Here is a 27,474-nt window from a genome sequence, read left to right on the forward strand (position 1 = left end):
ACCAGGCCTCAGCAGAAAATCCCCCAGGAAATCACCTCTTCCACCAGATCTCCCCACTTCTGTGAGTGGCACAAACACTATCATGTGACCTGGCCTTGAAACCTGGCACTGTTAGTTTTGATCTCTATCTCTCACTGAACTCCACCTCCTATCATTTCCTGAGCATCCTTCCCTGGACCAGGCCTGCCATTATCCCTTTCCCTCCCTCTTTGTCTCCATTTTGCAAACCAGCTGCCATTTCTGACACTTGGTTAATTGCCCTACAACATATTCTGACTTATTCAAAGAATTTTAATCGCTTCCCATTGTAGACCAAAAGAGGTTCCGACTTCTTGGTCTGCTCTGCCACACCTCTCCCATCTTACTTCAGCTTGTCCTCTAAGGTCATTTCCAGTATGTCCTTGTATCCACCCTATGGCTAACTGGAACCAGACTTCCTGCTGTTCTACCAACACCCCTTCCTGTCTTTGCCCACTTGTTTCTGTTCAACTCTCACCTTACATCTGGACACATTGGTATATCCATTTCCTCCTCCATGAAGACCTTAATTCTGTTAACACTCCTTAAGCCAAAGCCCAGTGGTAAAGGGCGTACCTGAAGTGCTATTTCACAACAGGATATTGAACTTGTGTCTGAATGTAAATCAACCCATTGCTTTCTTCATCAAGATATCTTGTTGCAAAGAAAAAAATCAGCTGAACTAAACAGTGTACTTAGTGATGAACTGATTTACATTCTAGCACAATGTGTCATTTTGAGAGGTGACAGTCTACAGTGTGGGTCCCCAGCCATGCTTTAGTTTATCACTCTCTCTGGTGCGCTTCACATTTTGTCTGCTACTGTGGTTGTCTGTGTGCTCACAAGTCAGCTTTTCAAGGGCAAGGACTGTGTCTTGTTGCTTCTTGTATCCAACATGCACGGTAAGTACTCAGTAAGTTTGTGGAGCTGACTTCCAAGACCTCTCATCAAGAGCCACATTTTTGCTAGAAAAATGTTCTTTCTGCTCAATCTTTGAGTGATGTCAGCAATAGGAGGACTCATAATAATTAACCAGACAGTATGTTATAGCATCCCCGCCCTCACTCAAGAGCTGGTGTCCTATTTTCTTCTTTGTGTTTGATTGCCAACTCAATGCATAAGAATCGGTAAAAAGGATTCTCAGGCAGGGATTGGGAGCCAGGTGGTGGGTAGAATAAGAAGAGAGATGAGTTGTCCTACTGATGATGGTCTCTGTGATAAGTAACAGACCTCCAACCAAGAGACTCAATGATCCCTCAGGATCTTTGAGGACACAAGCTCCAGAGCTAGGTCAGCCGCTCAGGGATGTCATCAGGACACAAGCCCCTTGCATCTTTTTGCTTTGCTGCTCTCAGCATATCAACAAGGCTGCTATTTATGGCCACAAGATGATTGAAGCAACGCTAAGCATTGCTTCCTTACACGACAATGTCCAAGGCAGGGAGGAAGAGCTGGATGGGAAAAGGGCTGTCCTCAGGAGTCTCTCCAGACTCTTCTAGAAGTCCCACAGGAGGCTTCCCTTGCATATCACTGGCTGAAATTTGCAGTGGTGGCTCTGCAGGAGAGCTGCAATGGGTGCCAGGAAAGTGAGTGTTGGCAGTTTCAGCTTCTACAGGAGAGAGAAGGTAAAGAGAAAAGGGCTGGGAAGGCAATGCACAATGTGTGCTATAGGAATCCTGAGGGGCAGTGGTGGGAGCAGGCAGTTACCAGAGAAAGATGAAGGAAGGCAAAATCAGAGGGCATCATTGGTAAGGAAGACCCAGATATGATGAGAAATGTCACTGTGAGGAAGAGCAACAGGTCATCATACCAATTCACCTAACACTTACTGCTAGGCTAATTCTTTCCATATATTACCTCATGTGATTCTCATGCCAGGCCTTTGAGTTGACACTACCCACCCCATGTAACAGGTGAGTAAGCTGAACCCAGTGAAGGCTAAGACAAGTAGCTTCGAAATGCTGGTCCAAAAAGCCAGTGCTGAGGGGCTGGGGATGCAGCTCAGTGGCAGAGCACTTTGTCTAGCATGTATAAGACATTGGGTTTGATCCCCAGTGCCAAAAAAAAAAAAAAAAGAAATCCAAAAACCAGCTCTTGAGTTGGTTGGACATATCAGATTTATCTACTGCCCCCTTCCCCCATAAGCTAGTGTGAAAACCACCAGACCATACCCTCTCACACAGAGATAAATGGCAGGTCTAGAGTTTGAATCCAGATCTTCTGCTCCAATGATAACAACAGCTAACATTTGGTATTCATTAACAACTTCCTGGGCATTGTGCTAAGTGTTTTATATGCATTAAACTATTCAAACTATGAGAGGGGCACGAATTTTATAATTTCTGACATTTAGAGATTACAAGAAACTTGGTAATGTCACTTAGTAAAATGACAAAAGTCAGGCTGTGAATGCAGTCCTCTACTCCAGCATTCACACTTTAAGCTGGTATACTCTATCTCACTAGGCTCCAGACTCCAAATGATTTGTTCAGGCCTTTTTCTGCTCTATTCTTGTTGTGTCTTCACTTAAATCATAAATCACAACCAGCCAAGGAATGCATTTGGATTGGCATACATCTGCTACCCTCTGATTGATGGAGAAAATTCCCATGTGTCCATGGTGGGGTGGGTTCAAGCAGCTGGGGAGAAGCCAGCCTGTGGATGAAAACAGAAGTCTGTGGTTAGGGTGTGTGTCTTTGCTTTACTTCCTCTGTGAGCCTGTGACTGTGTCCAGTGAATGACAAAATGGGAATAGTCTTTTGAGATTGTGGGGTTTTGTTCCTATAATGGTAATCCTCCATTTTAATACTGATAAATACAATAGGGAGGATTATGCCCCTTAATTTAATTTGGTTTGCACATGGCAAAGCTCTCACCAAGCTTTTTATGTGACATTTTTTAGCACAGTCAGCCTGTTGTATAAAAGGAGCCCACAGGAAGAAGGCTGATAAGGCTAGTGCAGATAGTTTTACATAGCAGCTTCCAACCTCTCCCCTCATCAAAGCTACTTCATCGTGGGCCTCCTCAGTGAGGGTTCAGCTTCAGAGTGACATGGGAACCTTCGTGACTCAGGCCACTTGAAGAGAGCTGGCACCCTGCAAGCAGGGAAAATGAGCACATATTTCTCCTGTGTGTAACCCTTGTGGCTCTGCGGCTTGGAACCAATTGGGCTGACCTCAGAATTGATGAGCCAGAGAAGCAGCCTCCCAGTCAGCAGGGCCAACTGCAGGCCAGATTTTCATGTGGGCTGTGAAGTACAGACTGCCACATAGCTTGACAACACCCCATGTGGGGAATCATTGCAGCAATACGTGGCAGTGTAAGACAACTGAACAGAACAGATCCTCCAGCAAATTTCCTACCACAATGGCCAATTTTGGTGCATTCGTGTTAGAGGACCTTTCATGGAACCAGAAGGAAAATGGCAGCATATGTGGGAATGGTGGCAGCAATAGTAGCCTTCTCTTAGAGGCACCTGGGATGTGGTAAACACTCTGTTATCTCATTTGGGTAGAAGAAGGAATGGGTTTTGGTGACAGACCTAGGTTTTCATCTTAGTTCAGCTACTTACAAACTATGGGATGTTGGGCAAGTTTCTTCCTCTTTCTAAACCGCAGCATCCTGGACTGCAGAAGAGAAATAATTAGGATGATTAGGGATGATCCATGCAAAGGTGCGAGCACAGTTCCAGACACAGAATAAATTCTCAGTAAGGGAGGGTGGTGAGCTGTAGATCATGCGATTGGAATAGCAGTGATAATAGTAATAATACTAGTATTTAAAAGGTTCCGATACTGCAAACTTCATAGAAAGATGAAGACTTCTCCAGTTTAGTTCCAAAACTATGGACTAAAATAAACATGGAGGGTTCCAACTCTCCAGAATCTTTAGCACTCACTCTATGCTTTAACTTGAGAGCCAACTTTTATTTTATGTTCCTGGCTCTTATCTCAGGAGTAGATCTGTGGTTGACTCTGGGTCCCAGACTGAGCCTTGCTGACAAGCCCAGGATGTCACTAGCATATCCACAGATGATAACTTTCAGAGCTTCATTGATTGTCAGTCTTCTTAGACTTTCTATATTTTTAAGCTATTAATTGGTCACATTTATTTTCAAAACCTTTTGAAGCCAGAAACCTTATCACCAGCTGAAAGGAGCTTCAAGGAAAAATCTGTTTTGAGTTATATTTTTCCTTGTGGATTTGCTTATAGCTGTACATAAATATTTATCTGAACTATTTCAACAAACCCTACATCATCAGTGATCCTTATGCAAAGGACCTTTTTAGAAGATTTGTGTATGTCAAGAATGTCAGCAATCTCTTTATAGTACCACATTCCAAGGACCAGAGGCCTCTTTTCAAATAGTTGGAGCTGTCTGGTGGTTTTCAACATGTCTTGTGTTTTCCAATTTCTGTATTATCTGCTCATGCCATTCCTTCTGGATAGAAATCCCTGGCCAGTACTTCCATTACCTGTTTGCTTTACCCATCTTGCAAAATGTCATTCTTAAGGGACCTTTGGGAGGGCCTTCCCACCTTCCCAGGTGGAAAGACAGTGGGTATGGCTCAGCAGGAAGCTGCATAGGGGCCACTCCCGGGGGAAGGGGAATAAGGTGTGCAGTAGGAGGAAGGCTAAGAGTGGGTGAGATTTGTGTGAGGCAGAATTATTATGAGGTAAGGCAGATGGGAGCCAGGAGACCGGAGGCCTCAAAAGTTGCACAAAATATTTTAACATTTTTCTGTAGGCCACAAGATCCAAACCTATAGTCTTTGGGTAGAATATGATCTGCAGACTAATTATGTTGGCCTATATAATATCTTTTTTGGATTTCTTAGTTTGCAACATATAAAAATAGAAAGATTTCATTTAACAACTCAGAGTTATGATAGCTTTTGAAAAATTGGAGTGTCTGGCAGCGATCTGCAAAGTGGAGTAGACTCTGTCTGCTGTAGATCCCTGCTTATCATGGCTTGACCCTGACAACACCTGTATCTGATTCCTGCGCTCTGTGTCCATGGGCCCCTTCCAGGTAGAGAAGACAGGTTAGGCTACAGACTCTGGGGCAAGACTGTCTCTGTTCTAGGCCCAGGTCTGTTGTTCAACCAGCTCAATGACCTGGGGCAAGTATGTTTTTAGCAATGATATCTTCATCATGGCGCTATTGTGAGAATAAGCCGTAAGAAACATTTGGAAGATTACCTAACATGGAGTAAGTGGACAAAAATGTTAGCTGTTATTATGGTATCCCTTGAGAGGTAATAAACTCTAGAGCTGAAACTGTGACTCATCTCTGTATCGCTCACAGCACGTAGAGTTAGAATCTTTAGCCTTTATAGGAATAAAATAAAATAGTTGATGAGTGGGTGAATGATTATGGACGCCTTTGTTCTAAAGAAATGCTTTCTGGTTTTCTTAAGTTTGAGTAAAGAGCTGGCTTTCTCAAGAAGCCAACAATACTAATTAACTAGGTGAAGAGAAATGCTGTTGACACCACGTTATTTTTCTGTAATGAATCTACCTTCATGCTCAAAAATTAACCCCGCCTCTGGGAAGATGCTTAATCATTTTCTTTAGTATGTTCAGTTATTAGCAGTCGCTATTTATGGTTACTCTGTCAACTTAAGGCTGAGTGCAGCGGCTCATATCTATAATCGTAGCAACTCCTCGGAAGGCAGATATTGGGAGGATCACAGTTGTGGGCCAGCCCAGGCAAAAAGTGAGTGCGGCCCCATCCAATCATTACGATGGAGGCTGTAGGTAGGGGATGGTAGTCCAAGGGTGCCTCTCAGCAAAAATACAAGACCCTATCCAAAAATAACTAAAACCAAAAAGGGTTGGGGTGTAGCAGAGACCTGCCTACCAAGTTCAAACCCTACTACATCCAAAATAAATAACTAGAACCTCCAGTTAAGGGTTAGTTGCTAGGAACTAGAGCTTCAGTAGAAATGATGTTAGGATGCATATATGATGCTTTTGTTTTTGTTTTATCCTCCTGCTTTCCCATGAGACCCACTTCAAAATAGTGTTTTGTGCCTTGTGCCTCAGATAAAGATGGACAGTTTGCCACAAGAACCCATTTTGGTTTCCCAATATATCTTGTATATAGCCAAAGTCACAATACCATCCCGCCAAGGCCTTCACTGTGGTCCCCTGTGGACATGAATGTTTGTACTTGAGTTAATCTATCTTAAGCACTTTTGTTATCGGCAAAAGTTAAGTTAAGTTGACCTGCAAAGTCCAGCTTACTTTCTTTCTAGAAAACTTGCACATTTACAAAGCCACATTTAATTCTACCTGGATAAATAGCATCTAAAACTGACTGATGTATTCAAGATTCTAAAAGAAAAAAATCTCTGTTCTTTAATTTTGTACATTAAGATGTCAGATGGCAGCCAGGCATTATGGTGCCTGTCTGTAATCCCAGCTTCTCTGAAGGCAGAGGTAGGAAGATCATAGTCTGAGACTAGCCTTGTCAAAAGCATGGGACCCTATCTGAAAGCAAAAGGGCTGGGGGGTGTAGCTCAAATGGGAGAGCACCTGCCTAGTAAGCACAAGGCCCTGAGTTCAATCCCCAATACCATAAAAAAATCTTATAAAAAATCAATTTTTAGTATGAAAGCACATTATCTTTTTCTAAAGATATCTCAATCTCTCCTTATTCTCTCCCTCATGTCCTTCCTCCCTCCTTCCTAGCTTCTTCCCTCCTCCTGTCCTCCCTCCCTCCCTACTGTCTTCTCTTCCCTCTTCTTTCCCTCCCTCCCTACGTTTCTCCCTCCCTCCCTCCTGCCCTCTCTCCCTCCCTCCTTCCCTCTCTCCCTCCCTTCTTGTCTCGCTCCTAATATAAGTAATACCTACATTTCTAAAGGCAATTTAAAGCACTGGCACAATCTGGTAAATTCTCTGAATGACTTTCTGCCAAAAATACATATTGATCCTATTTTGAAGAATTCAAGAAATGAAACTCCTTCGTATAAAAGTGAATTTTATGTAAGAGTGTTTCATTATCAACACTTAAATATACTTAGATTATAATCTTACAGATTGAAAAAATTCATTTTGTACATCCCCACAATCTTACTAATTTTGCTTCCTTCTTCGGGCTAGAAGGAAAAATGTTAGTGTTTCAGTTTCAACTATATTTGGTGAATTCGATGGCAGCTGGCTCCTACCTGTAGAACACAAATATGCCAATGTGTTTGCCATCAGCATTGTCCTATCACTTTAAATTAAGAAGCAACCTGAGCAAGTGTTTGCCCTAAATGCTGTGAACAGTGATAATGTCACAGTCTCTCTGTGTGCATCTTAGTAACTCCTCAGACTTGTCACCTTGATCAGTAGACAAAACGAGGAGGAGTGGATTTGTTCCTTTCATATGAATGATGGAGGTGGGGAAGGCAGAGAGCAACAGAGAACTCTACCACTGCTGTGATTGGGAAATTAGATAGTAAACAGTCCCCGGTGCCTTAGTTTTAGTGGCCCAAGATCAACACGGTCTGGAGATGCAGGCAGGAGTAATCTTCCTGTTGCAGCCCAGACCGTCCCTGGGGAGCCCTTTGTGTCAACAAGAACAGCCAGCGCTCCTGGCCGGCTCCCAGGACTCAGAGTGGGGCTATCATTTTTGTTTGCTTTGCAAGTATCTTAATGGGAAGTGGTTCAACACCACCTATGGGTTAATCTGAAGGGTTCTGCCTGGCAGCTGTTGGCTCTGAGAACCACATGGCCGCTCTCTGGTGGAGGGAGTCAGGCTGGCATTAACAACCCCGTGCCAGGTTGTGGCATCTTCTTTGCTTATTGGATTTACAGACTGGCAGGAAGCACCTTGTTGTCTTTTATTTTTAGTTTGTCCCTCCTGGGCGGGTAAGGATGTTATTCTCAGATCCAATGTGTTTTCCCTCTCAGGCAGGGCAGTTGTATGAATTACATTCAGTAGCTTGAGGCATCCTCTATCACCTAAGGTCATTCTGGAAGAATCTGAAATTTGCTATTAAAACTTCTGGCTTTGGCTGGGTGCCAGTGGCTCATGCCTACAATTCTAGCTACTTGGGAGGCTGAGATTAGGAGGATCAAGGTTCAAGGCCAGTGTGGGAAAATAGTTCACTAGTCCCCATCTCCAAAATAACCATAGCAAAATGGACTGGAGGTGTGGTGTCAGCCACACCTCCAGTAGAGTGCCTGTTTTGCAAGCACAGAGCCCTGAGTTCAAACCCCAGTCCCACCAAAAAAAAAAAATGCTGATTTGGCAATGGTGGAGGTGGTATTGATGCAGGAAGAGGGAACAGTGTATTACAAACAGTGGGAACTGTATCCCCTTTTCACCTGGGAGCTAAAGAATTGAGTAAACGTGGATTTCTTAAGAATCCCACCTCTGCTGTTCTCCTATCATCATCCCCCGCTCCCCACCCCTGGTCACACCTTCAGGTGTCTTGACACTAGGTCAAGAATGCTTCTGTGGATGATGTAACCAAGGCATGTCTTTCTGGATCCGTATCTGCCAGCATTAACACAGACGATCTCTGTCTTCAATGGGTTTGGGACAGGGTCAGATGGTTTCCACAAGGCAGGTTAGGGAAGTCCCTGGAGTGATGACAGACTTGTGGACAGCTTCCAAATGCTGCACTTGTAAGAATGCAAAACGTTCAGATTGCTCTGTCGGTCCTGGCAAAAACGTCCAGCTGCCATTAAGAACCGTGTAGCCCTGCATTAAAGTCTTGTTCTTTCCTGGTTTTCCACTCCTTTTTGTAGGGCTGCCAGTCAAGGCCTCAGTTTCCATGTGTTTAAATGGAAGATCAAATGGCAAACAGCTACCTCACCTAGTCAGGAAAGTGAAATGAGAGATAACGTATACAAAGTAGGTACGTCTCTGTTGACACAGTAAAGGTACTCACCCATAGCAGCAAACAGAAACAGTTGTTGTGATTGTGTGGCCTCCACTTTTTTAAATGTAATCCTTGGTATTATACATCTCTTATGAAGTACCTTTTTTGGAGTCCATTACACCTGGCCTTTTAAAAGCAAGTCCCTGCCAAATTCAAGACAATTTGAGTATCAGAGTTAGTACTGATGATAAAAGGGTATAGCTCACAGAATAAAATAAGAGTTCATGAGTCCGCACTGATGGAAGGAAAGAAGCAGGGAGGATGGAAATAAGGAAGTTCTTCCTTGTGATTAAAATGTGAAAGAATAAATGCAGATGAAATGATACAACCAGAAAATACCACTTTGCAACTACCAATGCAGTAATTGTTCTAGGCAAGAATCGTAATGGACGCTGAAAGTAGTAGGTGAAGGCTTAATGAGGAACAAGCTCTTTGAATGACCTCAGAGTAAATCCCCATAAAAACTTAAAAAAGGTCTTGGAGTAACCTGGCAGAAGCCACCACCCTGAGCAAGTGATGACAGTCACTGAGAAGACAATATGGTTTCTGTCAGTTTCCTCCGAAATGTGCAAACCTGAATTTAATTGTGAGAAAACAGCAGACAAACTCAAACCAAAGCATCTTTTACAAAAGGAAACATAAAGAAGCTGATGAGCTGTCTTAGGTGAAAGGAGACTAAAGGAATATGGCAACTAAATACAACATATGATCCAGGGTTTCTTTGGTTACAGAAGTCACCATCAGGACATTTGGCAAGTTCTAAATGCAACTTGTAGAGTGGATGATAGTACTGTATTAATACCATTAATTCTGTGATTTGGGCCATTGTGCTCTGTTCATGTAAAAGAATGCTCTTCCTTTTAAGAGACAGACACTGAAGCATTGCAAGTTAGCAGTAACTCTGAAAATACTCAGAAAGTACCCTGTGTGTGCACGTGGATGCCAGAGCTTAGGGCAAGTCACAGAGAAAAGGGAAAGCAAATATGTGTAATGTTAACAGTAGGAGAGTCTGCTGAGCCATATACACAATTCCTTACCTAGTCTTGCATCTTTTCTTTAAATATGAAATTAAATCAAAATAGAAAGTTACAATAAAAGCCCCAAGCCAGTTCCACTTCCATCCTTAAGACAGGGCAATTCGCCAGTCACCTTTCTCTTTAGATTCCTGGCCCCTCTTCATCTACACCTATTCAGGTGTCACGTCATCTGTGCCTGCTTGGCATCTGTCCTTAGGCTTTTCTGCTATGACATTGTGGACTCATCATCACCCACTACACCTGATCTTGTTTAGACTTTTTCTTTTTATAAATTCCCTGAAAGGTGCCTCCTTGCTTTCGCACCCTTTCCCACACCTGTCTTTGTGCTGTCCCTGAGGGCCATGTACGTACGTCATTGCATGCTTCTTGCAGACCGAGTACAGATCTCAGATTTTTTTTTTCAGTACTGGGGATTGAACCCAGGACCTGCACATGCTAGGCAAGTGCTCTACCACTTAAGCCATGACCCCATTCCTTCTGTTTTGAATTTTGTTTTTGTGGTAGAGTCTCACTAACTTTGCCCTGGTTAGCCTGGAACTCACAATCCTCCTGCCTCAGTCTCCCAAATAACTGGGATTACAGGTCTGTGCCAGCTTGCTCTCAGAGTTCAAGGGGGAAAACTGGGTTCAGTTTCTGTGGGTGTGATGGTAAAAGGACATCACCTGAAGAACTTGGATGTTATACTTATCTTTCTCTGGCTCTCTTAGACAAGTTTTCTCACCCCCTAGGCCTCATTTTTCCTAGTTTCAGGATGAAAAGAACATAGTAAATAATCTCTTCTGTGTCTCCTATCTCTACAAGTCTATGCACTGTCCTAATTCAGTCTTTAAAGTGCCAAAGCTATAACTTGGAAGTAGCTTGACCCACAAGTTACCTTAAGACTCCACCCAAGCCAGACACAGTAGCACATGCCTATAGTCCCAGTTACTCGGAAGGCTGAAATGGAGGATCTGTTGTGCCAGGGGACAACATTGTGAGGCCCTGTCTCCAAAACCAAACCAAACCAAATACTCACCCAAAGGAAAAGCAGAGGTTTCCTAAAAGAAGCCACTGGGCTACTGCGTCCTTATCTCTTCCCTTCAAGTTTCCATGTTTAGGGATTTGTTTTTCAGAAGTACAAAAGCATAAACAGCAAGTGTAGCACTTGGTAAGTATGTAGCCCTTTGTGTTGTATTTCTGACTCTGATCCACATACATCCCTTGACTTAATTCTTTTCAAATCCTATCATGTTTTGTTTTATTGTTTTGTCTGCCTAAAAGCACAAATATGATCATTTTTTCCTGGCTCAGGCAAGTTTTTATTTGCTTTTTGCTAATGAAGAAGTGGAGGTGAGGTGGGCTAAGACAAGGAGAGACCAGGACCTTATGACTTAATATTCTATTTCAGATTGAATATTTTTTTCTTTTTCTTTCTCTGAACCTTCCTTTTAATTGCAAAAAATTTTAGTAGCTGCCAAGGCTCCTTTCAATTGTAAATATGCGCAAGTTTTTTAGCCCTCACTGAAACCACCCTGGGGTGGGGGGCACCCAAACCCCTCCCCACTCATCATAATTGCTGAAGAACTGCCTAGGTTTGTCCCTTCGCATAGATTAGCACAGGTTTTAAAAGTACCTGGATACAGGAAGAGCTCCCTCTCTGCTTCTGCCTCATACCTGCTCATCATGGCCTTTTGTAACTTTTCCTTCTAACCTTTAATAAACTTTTATCACCATCCTCACTACATCTATATATCCTGCCTGGATGCATCCACACGGGATATAAGAATCTGGATTTTCTGTTTATCAAGCCTACAACAGAGGTGCTGATTTGGCCCAGTTAGGGCAGCAAGTATAAAAATGCAGGCTTCCCACTTAGATTTGAATTTTAGATAAACAACAAATAATTCTTTCATACAAGCATGTGAAGTATTTGAAAGTACTTATATTAAAGAATCATTCATCGTTTATCTGAAATTCAGATTGAACTGGGTGTCCTGTAATTTATATGGCAATTCTAGCTGAAGTGCTTTGGAACTAATGCATCATGAATATGTGTGTATAGCATGTATATGTATCCTGAAGGATGCTGGTAGCTTTTTCACCGTGTTAACAGTGCTCCTCAGACCTCAACATGCCATAATATAGCATCTCTTGCCCTTTTGGAACTTTTGAAAACATATTCAATGACATCAGTTCCTACCTTTTTTGGTGGGGGGTTGGGGGATGGGACTGGACTTTGTGCTTTCTAAATTGGCACTCTACTGCTCGAGCTACTCCTCCGGTCCATTTTGCTCTGATTATCTTAGAGATGGTTGTCTCATATTCTATTTTCCTGGGCTGGCTTCAAATCAAGATCCTCCCAATCTCAGGCTCTCGAGTAGCTAGGATTATAGGAGTGAGCCACTAGCACCCTGCTCAATTCCTACTTATTTCTTAAGGTCTTGATTCAGATGTCACTATCTGTAGCCACTTAATCTAAAGTACAGACCTTTCCCCAACACTTACTGTCTCCTGTCTCTGCTTTAACTTTTTCCTTTGGCACTAAGTCTTATTTAATAGGCTACTTTCAACTTATTTCTTTCAATTACTGACTGCCACTAGAATGTAGGCTCCTAGCAAAGGACTCCCAGGGCCTAACGTTCATTGCTACCTCCCTGATGTCTGTAATAGTGGGAGACAATGTGAAAGGTGTTTGTAGGATGAGTGAATGGTGTCTGGGAGGCTATGGAAGGACTTAGTATTGCAAAGGTCACATACATTGTCCTTATAATCATATAGAATCTCAATAAGGCTTGCCACATTAGACCCTGGAGCATGGTACAGTGTGTATGTGTTAATACTGGTCCGTAAACACAAGGTAGGTGAAAGGTCAGGTCAGGGGTCAAGGTATACCTCCAGATGTAGTGAGGCTTCGTTTTCTAGAATGTAACATTACTTGCCCTGAGTATCATTCATTGAGATCTCAAATATGACCATGCAGCTAACTGAAAGTGTCCAGTAACAAAATGGTGTTGGGCAGAAAGCACAGGCTCAGTGCAGCCAGATCCAGTTTGTATCTGGGAATGCCCTACAATGGTTACTCAGCTAGCCCCAGCTTCCACTTCCTGGTCTATGACATGGGGCACTCAGGGACCTACATCACTAGCACTGCCAAGTCCTTTGCACAGTGCCCTGTACAAAGGAAGAGGCTTCATTGCCACCCAAGGACAGCCACTGAATGCCGCCTGCTGCCATGGAAACCATTGCTCAGCTGTTCTGCTGCCCTTTCAAGTCAGCAGCACCCTTTGTCACTGCTGCCTCTTTCATTCCATCCCCAGGCTTGAGGCTGGGCTTTCCCTCAGCTGTCTTGGTTTCTGACAAAGAGCTGATGCAAGCTTTGTAAAGTAGCTCTCAGTCGAGTGACACTTTCTCCAGCATGGCAAGCAGTTTCAGCAGAATGAGGGATAGCTTTCTGCTCCCACCTTAGACTTACACAGCGACAGCTGCCTTCAATGATGTAGTAAAGGAGGAAAAAAAGAAAAGAAAAGAGAAAGTAAGAGCTAGCAAACTAACACTGTAGGCTCACAGTTGGGGAAAAGCAACGAGACAGACAAATATCAAATTTAAAGGGCTCAGTGGAATTTGAAGAATTAGCATAAGTCCATAAATCCAACCAGTACTAACTTAAAATGATGGCATTATGAAACATTTATCAGCGTTTTTGAGCCCTTCTGATGAATTTGTCTTTGAGTAATGTTCTAAAACTCAAAATAATTATGTGTTTTAGAGTAAACAAATATCCACATATTTCAGTGTAACTTATATTTTCAACTCATTCAGCAACAAAATTGATTGGAGTGGGATGTGGGATATGCATTCAGAAACTTAAAGAAGTCACCAAGTATCTAAAACGAATGAGAAAAATATCATACAAAAGCCGGGAGGCTCGTTCCTCCTGATTTCCTTTTATTCTGCAATAATGGTGATCTTATTGCATTGTTATTGTTGGTTTCTCTTGTGCTCTTTGTATTTCCTTGATATCATATATAAAAACCCAGGAATAATCTTTTCCCTTTTTGTATTTCCTTGGTATCAGATGTAAAAAATCCAGGAATAATGTTTTCCCTTTTTAGAAATCCAGAAATGTCAATTAGAACGAGATACCACTTTTTGCCAAAAATATATGCAAAGTTTAAAAAGATCAATAATACTCAGTGTTGGGGATAAGATAAGAAATAGGTCCTGTCATGCTTTTGTGGTTCAGGCTTGTTTTTATTTGCTTTTTAGGGGATAAATTGATGATGTGATTCAAAAGCCTCAAAGTAGGAAAAAGATTTTCAAGATTTTCTCATCATTAGACCCAACAGCTTCACACCAAAGATTTATCCTAGGGGGAAATAAGTAGATGAGTACTCACAACTATATGCACCAGACATTTAATGATCTTTTATTCATAACGTGAAAAAGTGGAAACAATCTGAATACCACAAAATAGATGATGAACTAAATCACTTAGACTAATCACTCACTAGAATGCTACACAGCCACAAAGAGGATATACATGTAGACTTGCATACATACATATTACACACTCACTCAGAAACCTGCAAAGACACTCATAATTACAACAGGAAGGTTAAAGTGGTAGATATGGCATGAGTCACTCATTTTTAAACTATACATGGTAAGCCTAGAAAAGGATCTTAGAACATGTGCATCAAGATATTAACTATAGCTGGGAGTGGAGATCATCCCTAGTCTGTATTTTCTTGTCTTCGAACACCTGTGTTACATGCAGTACAATAGTGAGGATATTATATGTAATCATAAAAAATAGTTTTTAATCAGAAAAAGACAAAAGGGGGGCGTACTACACTTTCATCCATTCGTGATTGCTGAGTATTAAGATGACAGGGGATTGATGGCATCTTCTTCAGCTGAGAAATAAAGACAAAAAGGAAGAGTTCTATCTCAAAAGCCACATGGTGTGGCTTTCATTTGCTCTCTGTCCCTTAATAAAAATTGCATCATGCTTTTGCCCAGTAGGTGATGTACAGACATTTCACTAGCCAGCATGTGACACCAGACAAACCTGCCACGGAGCCACACTTTCAGCATGGTATGTGAACACACCAGGACCTCCAACTCCTCTTAGAGTGGGAGAGGTGCAGGGAGTGCAGGTGAGGGCGGTAAACAAGAAAGGCTTTTCAGAGAATGCGATGACCAGGCTGGCAAGAGAGGAGACCATGTTCACAAGCATGGAACTATGACTACAGCCTAGCAGATTTCATGGGCTTGGTAAGTGCTTATTTGTGGCCAGGACTGTGGGGATGTGAATAGGAAGCAACCAAAGCATTCTAGAATTTCTAGCTTTGTAATTTTTATGATAAAAGGTTCATTAATGTATACATTTTTAGGTGCCTTTGACCTTCACATGTTAATTTGTGTTCTTCTAAAAACATTTTAATACCTTCTACTTTTCTGTGTCTTCAAAGCTATTTAAATAAACATAAACCTAGGTGGCATCAACACCTAGTTGATGCAAATCAGGGCAGGGTGGAAGCAGAGTGGCAAGGCTGGGAGTTCAGATGTGGTGGTCTCCACACATGAGCCTTGTCTCTTAAAACATTCCAATTCCATGTAAGAACTAAGGAAGAGGTGTGAGTGGCCAACCAGGGCTCCACCTATGTCCAGTACACACAGAAGCTCTGTTAGTTCTCAAGTCAACCCAGGATCTTCCTCTTCTCTGATGTCATTCCTTAAATGCCTTCATTTCCCTTCACAGGTTGGATGTACCGAAACCATTTCTGAAGTATTTGTGTCTTCCCTTAGTTCTCTCTGATAGTTTCCATAAAGACTTATTTATCTGCAACTTGCCTCCCTCAAGGGCTAGGGAGTCCTACTGCTCCAACATCCTGGTCTGAGCATATCTCCTGCCTAATGGCTTCACTGCTGCTTCTCAGCAGCAAAAAATTGACCTCTTATTAATTGTTCCATGTACAAAAGGATTTTTATTCAAAGTTATCAAAGAAGCAGGAACAAATTTGCTTAGTTATACTGGTTAGGATTTCTTCCAGGACAATAAAGTGAGAGATGAGTTTATGACAAAAATACTACTAAATTTAGAGACAGTGGGAAGCTAACAAAAATTAACCTACATTGAATTAGCTATAACCTATCCTGTTTTGAAATTAGAATATGCTTTCAAGTGTGAAGCCCTAATGGATTTCTTGATTTGTCTAGAAGCCATTCTAAGTTGTAATTGATAAAAGATAAGACATCATCTTGAAAGCTTAATCAAAATTAATAAAAAAAAGTATACAAAGAAGGTAATTTAAAGGAAGTTTAGACAATAGAGAACCAGAGGGCACCGGGGTGTCTCCACTCCCATCTAAGAAAAAAGTCACTGATTCTAACCTTAAAGTAAGAAAAGGCCCACTACCAAACAAGCTTGATTGTTCAGACACATCTTCAAAGGTCACCCTTGTTCCCCTGCTCCAATTTCCTTACGTAATTTGGCCTCCACAGTACATCAACCAGCTAGTAAAGGGACAAGCATAGTCCAGATTATACAACTCCTAATAAAACCACACACACTCTACCTTGCAAATATGACTCTACTAAAAGTTTAGCTACTGTAACTAGCTCCCCCCACAAGTCATCATCCCTCAGTGAACTGAAAAATTGAATTTTGGAGCCTGTGAAGCTAAGGCCCTGTCCCTGGACCACAGTGACATCACCTGGTGCCGCCAGTGTGGCATGACAGAGCCAGCTGGCCTCATGGTCTTTTGATGCAGGAGGGAGGTGCTGGGCCTCTCAGTAGCTACCCAGGAGCCCAACTCTACCCAGCCCCTCATCTGGTCACAATGGGGTGGAGGGTTAGGAGGGAATTAGACAGGAGTCTCCTTTGGGAACTTTCTCAGGACAGATGTCCAGCAGAAGAGTTGTCCACAGTGACCAAGAGCTTCTGCCTCCTCCAGAATGCACCATTCATCGCACTGACTGCAGCAGGGCAGCTGAGCCCTGGGGCAATCTGCGTGAGACTTTATGCTTCTGAGAGGCTGGGGGACCTAGAAATATGCAGTGGAGGACACAGAAACAGCTGCCCTTGGTCACCACCCTTTGATAACCGACTCATCACTTCTGTCATTTAGCATGTGATTCGTAACAGAGACCATAGACAGTGTTATTTTTAAAATATTTTCCTGTACTAATAATGAGGCCTGAGTGTACATGGGGGACTGTCTAGAGGGAGACAGCAGGAAGGGGGAAGGAAAAGGAAAGGACACTGAGGGGTGAAGAAAATGGAAGCACACTACATATAAACATTTGAAGACAGCATAATGGAACCTACCAAACACTGTTCGCAAAAGGGGGAATGGGAATAAAATGGAGAGGGTGAACTTGTTCAAGATACACTGTATGCATGTGTGGAATTATCACAATAAAACCCATGCATATTATTAATGTATGGTAATTCAGAAATAAAATGTAAAACTTAAAGATATATTTTCCCATAGATTCAAAAAATAGTATCACTTTAAAAATGAATAATCCCTTAGAATCACCTAATCCTACTCCATACTCAACATTTTTCAATTGTTCTAAGAAGGTTATACCTGTTTGTTCAAGTCAGGATCCAATCCAGGATGTAACAGCAGCGTTCCTGAATCTCTCTTAGCAGATGAGATTTTCCTTTTCCCTTTTTCCATAACACTGACTCATTAACAGATTGGACCAATTATTCCATAAAATAGCTCACCTGTATTCTGTATTTGTCTACATGTTTCCTTGTGGTTTTTCTTGGCTACTCCCTCTATTCTCTGTTTTATGTAGACTGAAAGACAGATTTAAAGCTTGATTAGCTACAAATTAAATGTTTTGATCAAAAGGAAAAACATACTCTGAGTGCTACTGAAAACTCCACACTGCCTGGCATCACAGGACAGTGTTGTCCTGGCATTAGCAGTGCTAAGACTGAGCACTGACTTCAAATGGTGACCTTCTGAGGTCTCCTATGTGTACATTTCTCTTCTTGTGACCTGAAAGAAGGAGTCTGCATGTAGGTACTTTGGCACTATGGATGTCCTGGTCCCCATCAACCATTTGTCTGATAGTTTTTATGAGCAATTGATAATCTTTCCTGAATCAATAATTTCCCTCTGCCATCTCTTTTTCCATAATCAGCAGATTTACTCTCGATGGTATGAAGCAAACCACCAGCTTCTTTTGTTGCTGTTTTTGTTTTGGAGGCAGGGTCTCCTAGCACACAGGCTGGCCTCAAATTCATGATTTTCCTGTCTCCACCTCCAGGGTGCTGGGATTAGGCACACACAACCACACCCAGCTAACTTCTTGATCCTTAGTTTCTTTAGCTGTAAAAATGATTATAGAAGCAGAATCAGTCCCCATGGATGCTGGCAATGTTACATGGGATAACTTATGTACACGTGGCTGGCCTGGTGCCCACTAAGCATGGGTTTTTGTTATTATTAGGCTTTTCCTTATTATGGTGGTGATGGATTGCAGAGAAATAGCCACTCACTGTCACTGTCATGACCCTGGTCGGAGGAGCTAATGAAATCACAGAAAAGGAGTTGAGGCAGTTTTTGAAGAAAATTAACTTGTATCATTTTCAAAAACTCAAGTTGGAATTTGTTCTGAAAAGGGCCGCTCACATCAGGGTTGCCCAAGATGTGTTCTAAGACCAAGCAGTCTCTCAAAACCATGCATGGAAGTTTCATTGCTCATATTGTGAAGTTAAGGTTTCGGAACTTTTTTTCTCAGGAAAGAAATATGCTTAACACTGTTTAATCAAGTATTTTCAATTTACGCGTGGACATTACTTCCTCGCCTGCCCCTAGCCCTCCTTTTTAAAGCCAAGTAACACAGATGAGCGTTACACTGAGCTGCCTTCTTCCAAAGGCTTGAATGAGGAGAGAATGAAACTGGTAAGCCAGCCCCTGGGGACAGCTGAAAGACATTTGTACTGGACTCTGGGTCCTGAAAGGCCACTCCAGCCAGAGGAGTTCTCAGGAGGTTCAAATTTCTTTGTTGGGGCAAGAAAGAAAGAAATTGGGCACTGGGAAGTAACTTAAGAGCCAAAGTCTCTTCTCTAGATGTCCCCCAAAGGTCGCCAGGACTCCTAAAGAGGTTGAGAGTGCACTCATCCTCTAAAGGTCAGTAGCCACTGGGACTAGTCTAGGCTGGATCGCAGAGAGCCCCTTGGGTTGATCAATGCCCAGATAGCATAGAGGGCAGGGTAGGTCAGAGAAAGAACAGAGAATTTGAACCAGAAGAGCAAGGATCAGTGTCTTAGCTCTACCAGGTAGTTACCATGATAATGTGGGAAAACCCCTTAACCTCTGAACCTGTTTCTTCATCTATGTAATAAGTACAATTAAATTATCTCAAAATGGTTGTGAAGCTCTCATTAGATTCTTAAGAGCATTTAAAAACTATGAAGTGCCATATAAATGGTGGTTAATTTAATTTTATTGTTAAGGGTACTCTTACTTATCCACAAGGCCTCATGTTTGGGGGAGTTCCCCCCAAGGTGTCTAGTATTTATTGAGCACAGGCTATCTACCAGCTGATACACAGCTGGGGTACAGCAGCTCTAGTCCTTGACTTCATGCAGCTTGCATTTCACTGCGGGAGACACATGGGAAACAATTATATATGCAAATAAATATGTAATTATTGTCCCTTCCTTTGGGTTTTCATGAGATGTTTCTCTTTTTTTTATTTTATTATTCATATGTACATACAATGCTTGGGTCATTTCTCCCCCCTGCCCCACCCCCTCGCTCACCACCCACTCCGCCCCCTCCTTCTCCCCCCCACCCCTTCGATACCTGGCAGAAACTATTTTGCCCTTCCTTACATGAGATGTTTCTTAAATGGGCATATTGCTTACAATTGACTACAAGTACATACACTTTGTTTTTTGTTTTTTTTTTTTTCATTTTTCTTTTATTATTCATATGTGCATACAAGGCTTGGTTCATTTCTCCCCCCTGCCCCCACCCCCTCCCTTACCACCCACTCCCCCCCCCCTCAATACCCAGCAGAAACTATTTTGCCCTTATCTCTAATTTTGTTGAAGAGAGAGTATAAGCCATAATAGGAAGGAACAAGGGTTTTTGCTGGTTGAGATAAGGATAGCTATACAGGGCATTGACTCACGTTGATTTCCTGTGCGTGGGTGTTACCTTCTAGGTTAATTCTTTTTGATCTAACCTTTTCTCTAGTGCCTGTTCCCCTTTTCCTATTGGCCTCAGTTGCTTTAAGGTATCTGCTTTAGTTTCTCTGCATTAAGGGCAACAAATGCTAGCTAGTTTTTTAGGTGTCTTACCTATCCTCACCCCTTCCTTGTGTGCTCTCGCTTTTATCATGTGCTCATAGTCCACTCAATCCCCTTGTGTTTGCCTTTTATCTAATGTCCACATATGAGGGAGAACATACGATTTTTGGTCTTTTGGGCCAGGCTAACCTCACTCAGAATGATGTTCCCCAATTCCATCCATTTACCAGCAAATGATAACATTTCGTTCTTCTTCATGGCTGCATAAAATTCCATTGTGTATAGATACCACATTTTCTTAATCCATTCGTCAGTGGTGGGGCATCTTGGCTGTTTCCATAACTTGGCTATTGTGAATAGTGCCGCAATAAACATGGATGTGCAGGTGCCTCTGGAGTAACAGTCTTTTGGGTATATCCCCAAGAGTGGTATTGCTGGATCAAATGGTAGATCGATGTCCAGCTTTTTAAGTAGCCTCCAAATTTTTTTCCAGAGTGGTTGTACTAGTCTACATTCCCACCAACAGTGTAAAAGGGTTCCTTTTTCCCCACATCCTCGCCAACACCTGTTGTTGGTGGTGTTGCTGATGATGGCTATTCTAACAGGGGTGAGGTGGAATCTTAGCGTGGTTTTAATTTGCATTTCCTTTATTGCTAGAGATGGTGAGCATTTTTTCATGTGTTTTCTGGCCATTTGAATTTCTTCTTTTGAGAAAGTTCTGTTTAGTTCACGTGCCCATTTCTTTATTGGTTCATTAGTTTTGGGAGAATTTAGTTTTTTAAGTTCCCTGTATATTCTGGTTATCAGTCCTTTGTCTGATGTATAGTTGGCAAATATTTTCTCCCACTCTGTGGGTGTTCTCTTCAGTTTAGAGACCATTTCTTTTGATGAACAGAAGCTTTTTAGTTTTATGAGGTCCCATTTATCTATGCTATCTCTTAGTTGCTGTGCTGCTGGTGTTTCATTGAGAAAGTTCTTACCTATACCTACTAACTCCAGAGTATTTCCTACTCTTTCTTGAAGTACATACACTTTGAAGGTGATAGCCACGAACAGTTCACATATATCTAAAAGAATTTGTCAGTAAAGAATAAGTTTAGTAATGTAGAAGTGGAAAAATCCTTAGGGATAATTTATCTTAATTCCCTCATTTTACAGATAAGGAAAGCTAGAACCTAGAATATGGGGTTACCCACAGCTACATATATGTGTGTGTACAGGCATTCGTGTACATGTGTGATGAGGGATTTCAAGATAGGGTCTGAACAGAGTTTCCTGCCCCGGACACTACTTTCCTCTCTGCTGGGTTCCAACTGAAAGGTCCTGTCACAGCAGCTTCTGTTTTAACCATGAGTTATGGGCTGGTGGAGTAGTTCATGTGGTGGAGTGCCTGCTGAGCAAGTGCAAGGACTTGAGTTCAAACACCAGTACTACCAAAAAAAATTAATTTCACTTAACCTTGTGTTATGTTCACACTTTTGATGGGGCACAATTGATTCTTCCAAACTTTGTTCTGGGAAAAATTAATATTTCACTGGATGTTGATAGGTTATCTCTTTAAGCTTCTCAGTGTGATTCCTTTCGGGTACGCTGCACTGGCCCCTGCTGAGAGGCATAAATGGATGTCATGATTAGGGAGTATTCGTGCAGCCAAGGGTCCTCTCAGACTGGGTACTGCCCAGCATTTCCCATGCTTATTTGATTACAGAATCCATTTTAACTTCTTGAACAATGAATGTAGTGAATTAACTGGGCAGGAAGTACTGCCTTACTGTCACTTTGGTTCTCTTCTTGGTAAAGTCCATGGAAACCTAACAGTGTTCACTAACCCCAGTTCCATCACACAGCTGCAAAAGGGCAGTTTTCCTGGGTCTTCTGGCCTTGGGTGGACTGTGAATCTGTCCTAACTGTAGGAACAATACTGACTACAATGCGTTTCTTTAAGTGGACCATAGGACACTGTCAGGGGAAGCACTGGAAGCTAAGAGTGTACTTTGATTTCTCTTTGGAAGAAAACAATCCTCTTTAATTTTGTTTTAACTATTATTTTTAACTTAAAATTATGATTATTGTTACTGTTTTTTAGGCACACACAAACCCATAGTTCTGCAAATGGCTGTGATGTCTTCACAGGACATGCAAATAAGGTAGGTGGACATCTTGATTCCAAAGTAACTGTGCATCCTTCCTTCAGTCTCATTCAAGTTCATGGGCAAGAGGCCTGTCTGTGGCTGCTTGGCTGGGCCATCCAAACATGAAACTATTAGTAATATTTTGAAGCCTTTGAGACAAAAGCCCAGCCTGCTAAAGAACTTTGGTTCACTGAGAGAGAGGGAGGTATAGTGAAGAGAGAATCAAAAGCCTGGAAATTCGCTGCTGAGAATAAATGCTTGCTACTCCCTGAGGTGCTGTGTCGGAGCGCTCCCCTCTGCAGATGGTGGAGCCTCTCTCTCAGAGAGGACCCGAGGTTCTTTGGTAGCACTTTGATATCCTGCTCGAATTCAATATGTGAAATGGAGGCGTCTCTCTGTGACTTGGAGCCCACAGCAGGCTTTGAAGTCTGATCCAATTTTTGCTGCCTACTATTTGATGTTGAAAGGATGAAATGAAGAAAATGTACAGTTTTTGCCAGTAACTCTGCTGAGCATATGTAAGATTAAAAAAACAAAATCCTTTGGATGATGTACTTAGAAATGTTAAGTAGATTAATACCTTCCTATAGGTTTTCTTGTTTCTTTCTGAAGGATAAAAATTAAAGGTGAAAATCAGCACATAGCTGTTTTTCTGTTCTGGACTCTAATTAGTCTAAAAGAGGGCTAAGTGGACTTGTGCAGAGGAAGAAATAAATGGATGAAAAAAAAAAAATAAAGTGTTAACACTTGGCTCCTGATTGCCCCTAGGAGGGGACCTTTGCTGAATTCTGTTCAGGACAGGGGCAGCATACAAAATGGTACCAGTACACTCCGCCTCCTCCCCTACAGTCAGGGTTAAGGGTCACTTAGCAAAGGGAAGCCAGGGCTTTATCAGAGGATAAAAGTAATGTTGCTTTTCCTGGGTCTTTTGAAGCTCTTAACTGCTGGGACTGATGTCCTGTGTTCTCGGACTTGTCACACTGCCTCAGATGGCCACAGACTGAGTCCCCAGGAAGCCCCTGGCAAAGCTGGTAAGAATATTTTGAACTGTACACTGCTTCTACTGTTTTCACATGGGTGTAGTTTTAGAGAGTCATTTGCGCAGGACTGTTTAGAAGGAAGGACTCATTTAGATAGTAAAATGACCTAATGTTTAGCAGAAGTTTATGGTTTGGGAAGCCATAAAGGTTGGAGGCAAAGTTTGTATTAAAGGTAGCAGTTTACCGCCTGTGTGCACTTACGTTCATGTTTCTGAGGGAAGATAGTGGATATAAAAGGCCATACTTTTCTCTTTACTTGTAACCAACTCAAATCAGGAAACTGTTTCAACACTTCATTTTGTTAAACAAGAGAAAAAGAGATTACCAAATTTGAGTGAAATAGGTCATTCAGGGTCAAAACCTCAGGCTTGATAAAGAATATGGATTTAGAGAATAGTTCTGTGCCTTGGACAACAAACATGACCATCCTCTCAACAAGAGAAAGACATCTTGTCACATGCCTTTTGTAACTATTTCTGGTCCCTTTTCTAAATTCCTTGCTAGTGAATAGGGTAGAAGTCAGGCTGGTGAGTGGATATAATTAGCACTTCTGGAAGATGAAATAGAGAACATGCTTATAGAAAATATTTAAGAATAGAAGATACCCAGGATAACATGAACCATTTCTAGGAAGAAACCTTTTCAGCTTAGGACATTGATGTTACACTTAATGTTAATATTATCTATTTTTCTGAAAGGTGCAGTTATTACTGGGGTCTTTCCAAATATCTTCTTTGTCTGACTTTCATTGACACAGCAGTACAAAGTGAAGAGCAAGACTCATACCAAATGTGGTATAGCTTCCAGTCCATATGGACTCTTAGAGACAAGAGTGGGCGAATCCATTATAGCAGAATATTTTACATGGATATGCAGTAAGTGATAATAAACCTGCCATGGGCAGTATTTTCCTTACAGCCAGATAGTGTTTAGGTCACAAGAAAGTAAGGATAAGAGTAGTATTTTAAAAAAGAGGAAGACTTAGGATAAAAACAATATGGCAGAGCAGAATCTATTATGCATGAATTTGGTTGCTATTTTCTCTCCGCAAATAGATAATCTCTACCTTTTAATTGGAGTGTTTATTGCATTTACATTTAATGTAATTACTAACATGTTTTTGCTTTAAACAAATCATCTTGCTGTTTGTTTCTATGCATCTCATCTGGTCATTGTTCTATTTTGGCATTCCACTTTAAAATACATGTAATTTCTAAAAAGAGAAAAAAATCAAAAGTACATCAATTTGCTACAGACACAGTTTCTAGAGTCAGGCTCACCTGGCTTCACATATCTGCTCTCCAGAATTAATCAGGTTGCATAACAACTTCTTACCTCAGTACCTCACATATAAGCTGAGGGAAACAGTAAATATCTGAGAGAGTTGTGCTGAGGGTTAATGTACCAGTGCAAGTGAAGGGCATAGCACAGTGCCTGGTTCACAGTAAGGTTCAGTACCTGTCGACTGTGATGGTGGCTATTGTTATTGATATTGTATAAATACAAAGTTGATCTATGTATATGAATTACAGGTTGAGAACTAAAGTTCTTATTGTAAGGATTAAGTTGTGGTAGAATAGTTTGGGGGAGTGAAAATATACTGCATTTTGAGTTAACAGCTATTAAAGATAAAAGAGCCTTTTGGATCACAATCATCTTTCCAGTCTTTAGAAAACTATACCTCAAAGTCAAACTTATTAATGAGTTGCAAATCTGACTTACATAAATGACTGCATACTTAATTCTCACAACTATCCCTTCCTTCCAATCTAAACTATTTTTTTACTTGGGTGGATCACCATCACCATTACTTCCCTTACACTCTTATAACTGGCATTCCAAGTGGTTCCTTTGCCTCTATTCTTTTTCTCTTTCAGTCTCTCTTATATATAGAAGCCTAAACCTAAACCTGAACCTGATTCCCTTCCCCCACTCTCTTCAGTAGCTCCACGTCAGCATGGCATTCAAGGCTTTCTCTGTTCTGGTCCTAATGTTCCTTTCCAGCTTTAATTTCCACTGGTCTCTTTCACTCTGTGCTCCAGAATCTCTATACTAGTCTCTATTCTCTAGATATGCGTGGTGGGTTTTTTCCTCCTCTGCAACTTCAATCATGCTTCTGTTCCACTTGTCCTTCCCTGTTCACTCATCTGAATCCTCATTAGTCAAGGCCATGTGGCTGCCTGTTCTGTCCTTTGGCTTTTCACATATGCTTATCTCATCCTGCCTTGTATTATAGTTATTTTCATGAATCTAGTGGATTTTAAATTCTCTGGGATCATAGCTATACATTTATGGATTCTCTCCTCACCACTTACCCTTGTTTTTTGTTTTGTTTTGTTTTCTGTGCTGAGGATCAAACCCAGGGCTTCACACTTGCCTAGGTTCTACCACTGAGCTATATCCCTCGCCCCTGGCCTAGGTTCTTGTATTAAATTCTTGAGTATCCACAGCCATGATGAAATATAATGGAAGCAAGAATGAAATGCTTTGCTTGAGTAAGCAAGTCATATATAAAGGTTTTTTTTAAATGTATTTCTAATAATCTCAAAATAAAATAAATGTCTCCTGACATTTAAATATAACATACTAGTGGGACAAATTAAAATAATCCAAGTTGTGTCTTTTGTTGTGGTTGTTTTGCTGCTGTTGTTTTGGACAGGGAGAGAAAGGAAGAATGTTTAGGCAGAAAAATATTCTACATAAGTCAAATTCCCTTGACCTTAAGAAGCAACAAAGATGAACAAGAGAACAAATATTTTCCAGTTTCATTTAAATTATCAGTTAAAGAAATAAGAATATATCTTCAAGAGACATTCCAGCACATTATACCTTGTGTTTAATTCTTTATAACCCATGGGGTTCTTGTCTTTGTTAATGTTTGTTTTGTTTTGTTTTGTTTGTTGGTGGAAGGCCAAATGGAAATACTGTGATCTTTCAGTTTTTAGAAAAGCACTAACATCCAACAAGTGTGCCTTCTAACATGCAATGAGGACTAACTTAACTGTTCTAGAAAGAGTCTGTCGGGTGAGGGGCTGAAAATAAATCTGAAGTTCCCAGTCCCATGCCCAGCTCTGAGCAGTCACGCAAAGCAGTCTACAGATGAGGGACACAGACAGGCTGTCTTCAGCGCCTTACCTGGAGAGTCTGAGGAACGTCCTCAACTTGCCTGTGTGTGCTGATTCATTGCTCACATAGAGAAGACAGCACCCCACATTCAGGAAGGGCAGAACACAAATTGCTTTGCCATCAATTCAAGCAGCTAAATTATTTAATAGGACAAACAAGAATCTATATAGGCAGATTCGATTTTATCGTGTAAACATTTATTCATTAAGCACTTATTCTTCTCTTTATTTGTTCATCTATCTATTCAAAATTAGTAAGATTTACCAAATGCCAGAAACTATTCTGGGTCAGTACTCCCAAACTGTTTTGAAGACTAGTTTTTTTTTGTTTTTTAATTAATTGTTTTCCAATTTGCACCATCTGATACTTTTGTGAAATGCAATAAAAACAAATTACTAGAAAAACAAACATGCACTTGGATTTTATGCCAATATCAAATTGATTTTAACTTTTTCTAAATTTCTTACTCTGAATTAGATCACTCTAAATTTCTTTCCTGTTGAGCACCAGTGACAAGAGATGACCTGCAACTGCACTTCAGTGAATAACAGTCACATTCCTGCTCACACAATGCAGAGGGAGACAGTGGGGAAACAATACACATAATAGATAAAATAAGCCAGTAAGTCGGGTGGGGTGTTAGCAGGGCAGTGTTACGGGAAGAAAGCCCAGCAAGAGCAATGAGGAGTTGCCCAAGTGCAGAGCGGGGCTGGGGATGGCTGTACTTTTCCACAGATGGTCAGAGTGGCCCACTGAGGACAGAACAGACATGAAAAATGTGACGTGTAGACAGAAACCCATGTGATTGGAGCTGAGAAAACAAAAAGAACAGTTGTCAGAAATGCAGAACTGGAAAGGCTAACAAAAGTCAATATCTCTCAGTGTCCTAGCTAGCACCTGGGGATGGGTTGAAATGAGGCTCTGAAGCTGCGCTCAGGTGTGTATGGCTCCTGACCTTACACAATTCTAATGAGCTTC

The 27,474-nt window shown here is 41.5% G+C and overlaps 1 protein-coding gene across 1 annotated transcript in view; it reads left to right on the forward strand.

Annotated features, from left to right (window-relative positions):
• Myo3b (myosin IIIB) overlaps positions 1–27,474 on the forward strand; it is a 403,151-nt gene that overhangs the window by 284,973 nt on the left and 90,704 nt on the right. The window contains exons 30-31 of the mRNA XM_074071072.1: positions 22,285–22,345; positions 23,265–23,361. Coding sequence (XP_073927173.1) covers positions 22,285–22,345; positions 23,265–23,361 — 158 coding nt within the window. The remainder of the gene's footprint in view (positions 1–22,284; positions 22,346–23,264; positions 23,362–27,474) is intronic.

Source organism: Castor canadensis, chromosome 4, assembly GCF_047511655.1.
Source record: "Castor canadensis chromosome 4, mCasCan1.hap1v2, whole genome shotgun sequence".
Lineage (NCBI taxonomy): Eukaryota > Metazoa > Chordata > Mammalia > Rodentia > Castoridae > Castor > Castor canadensis.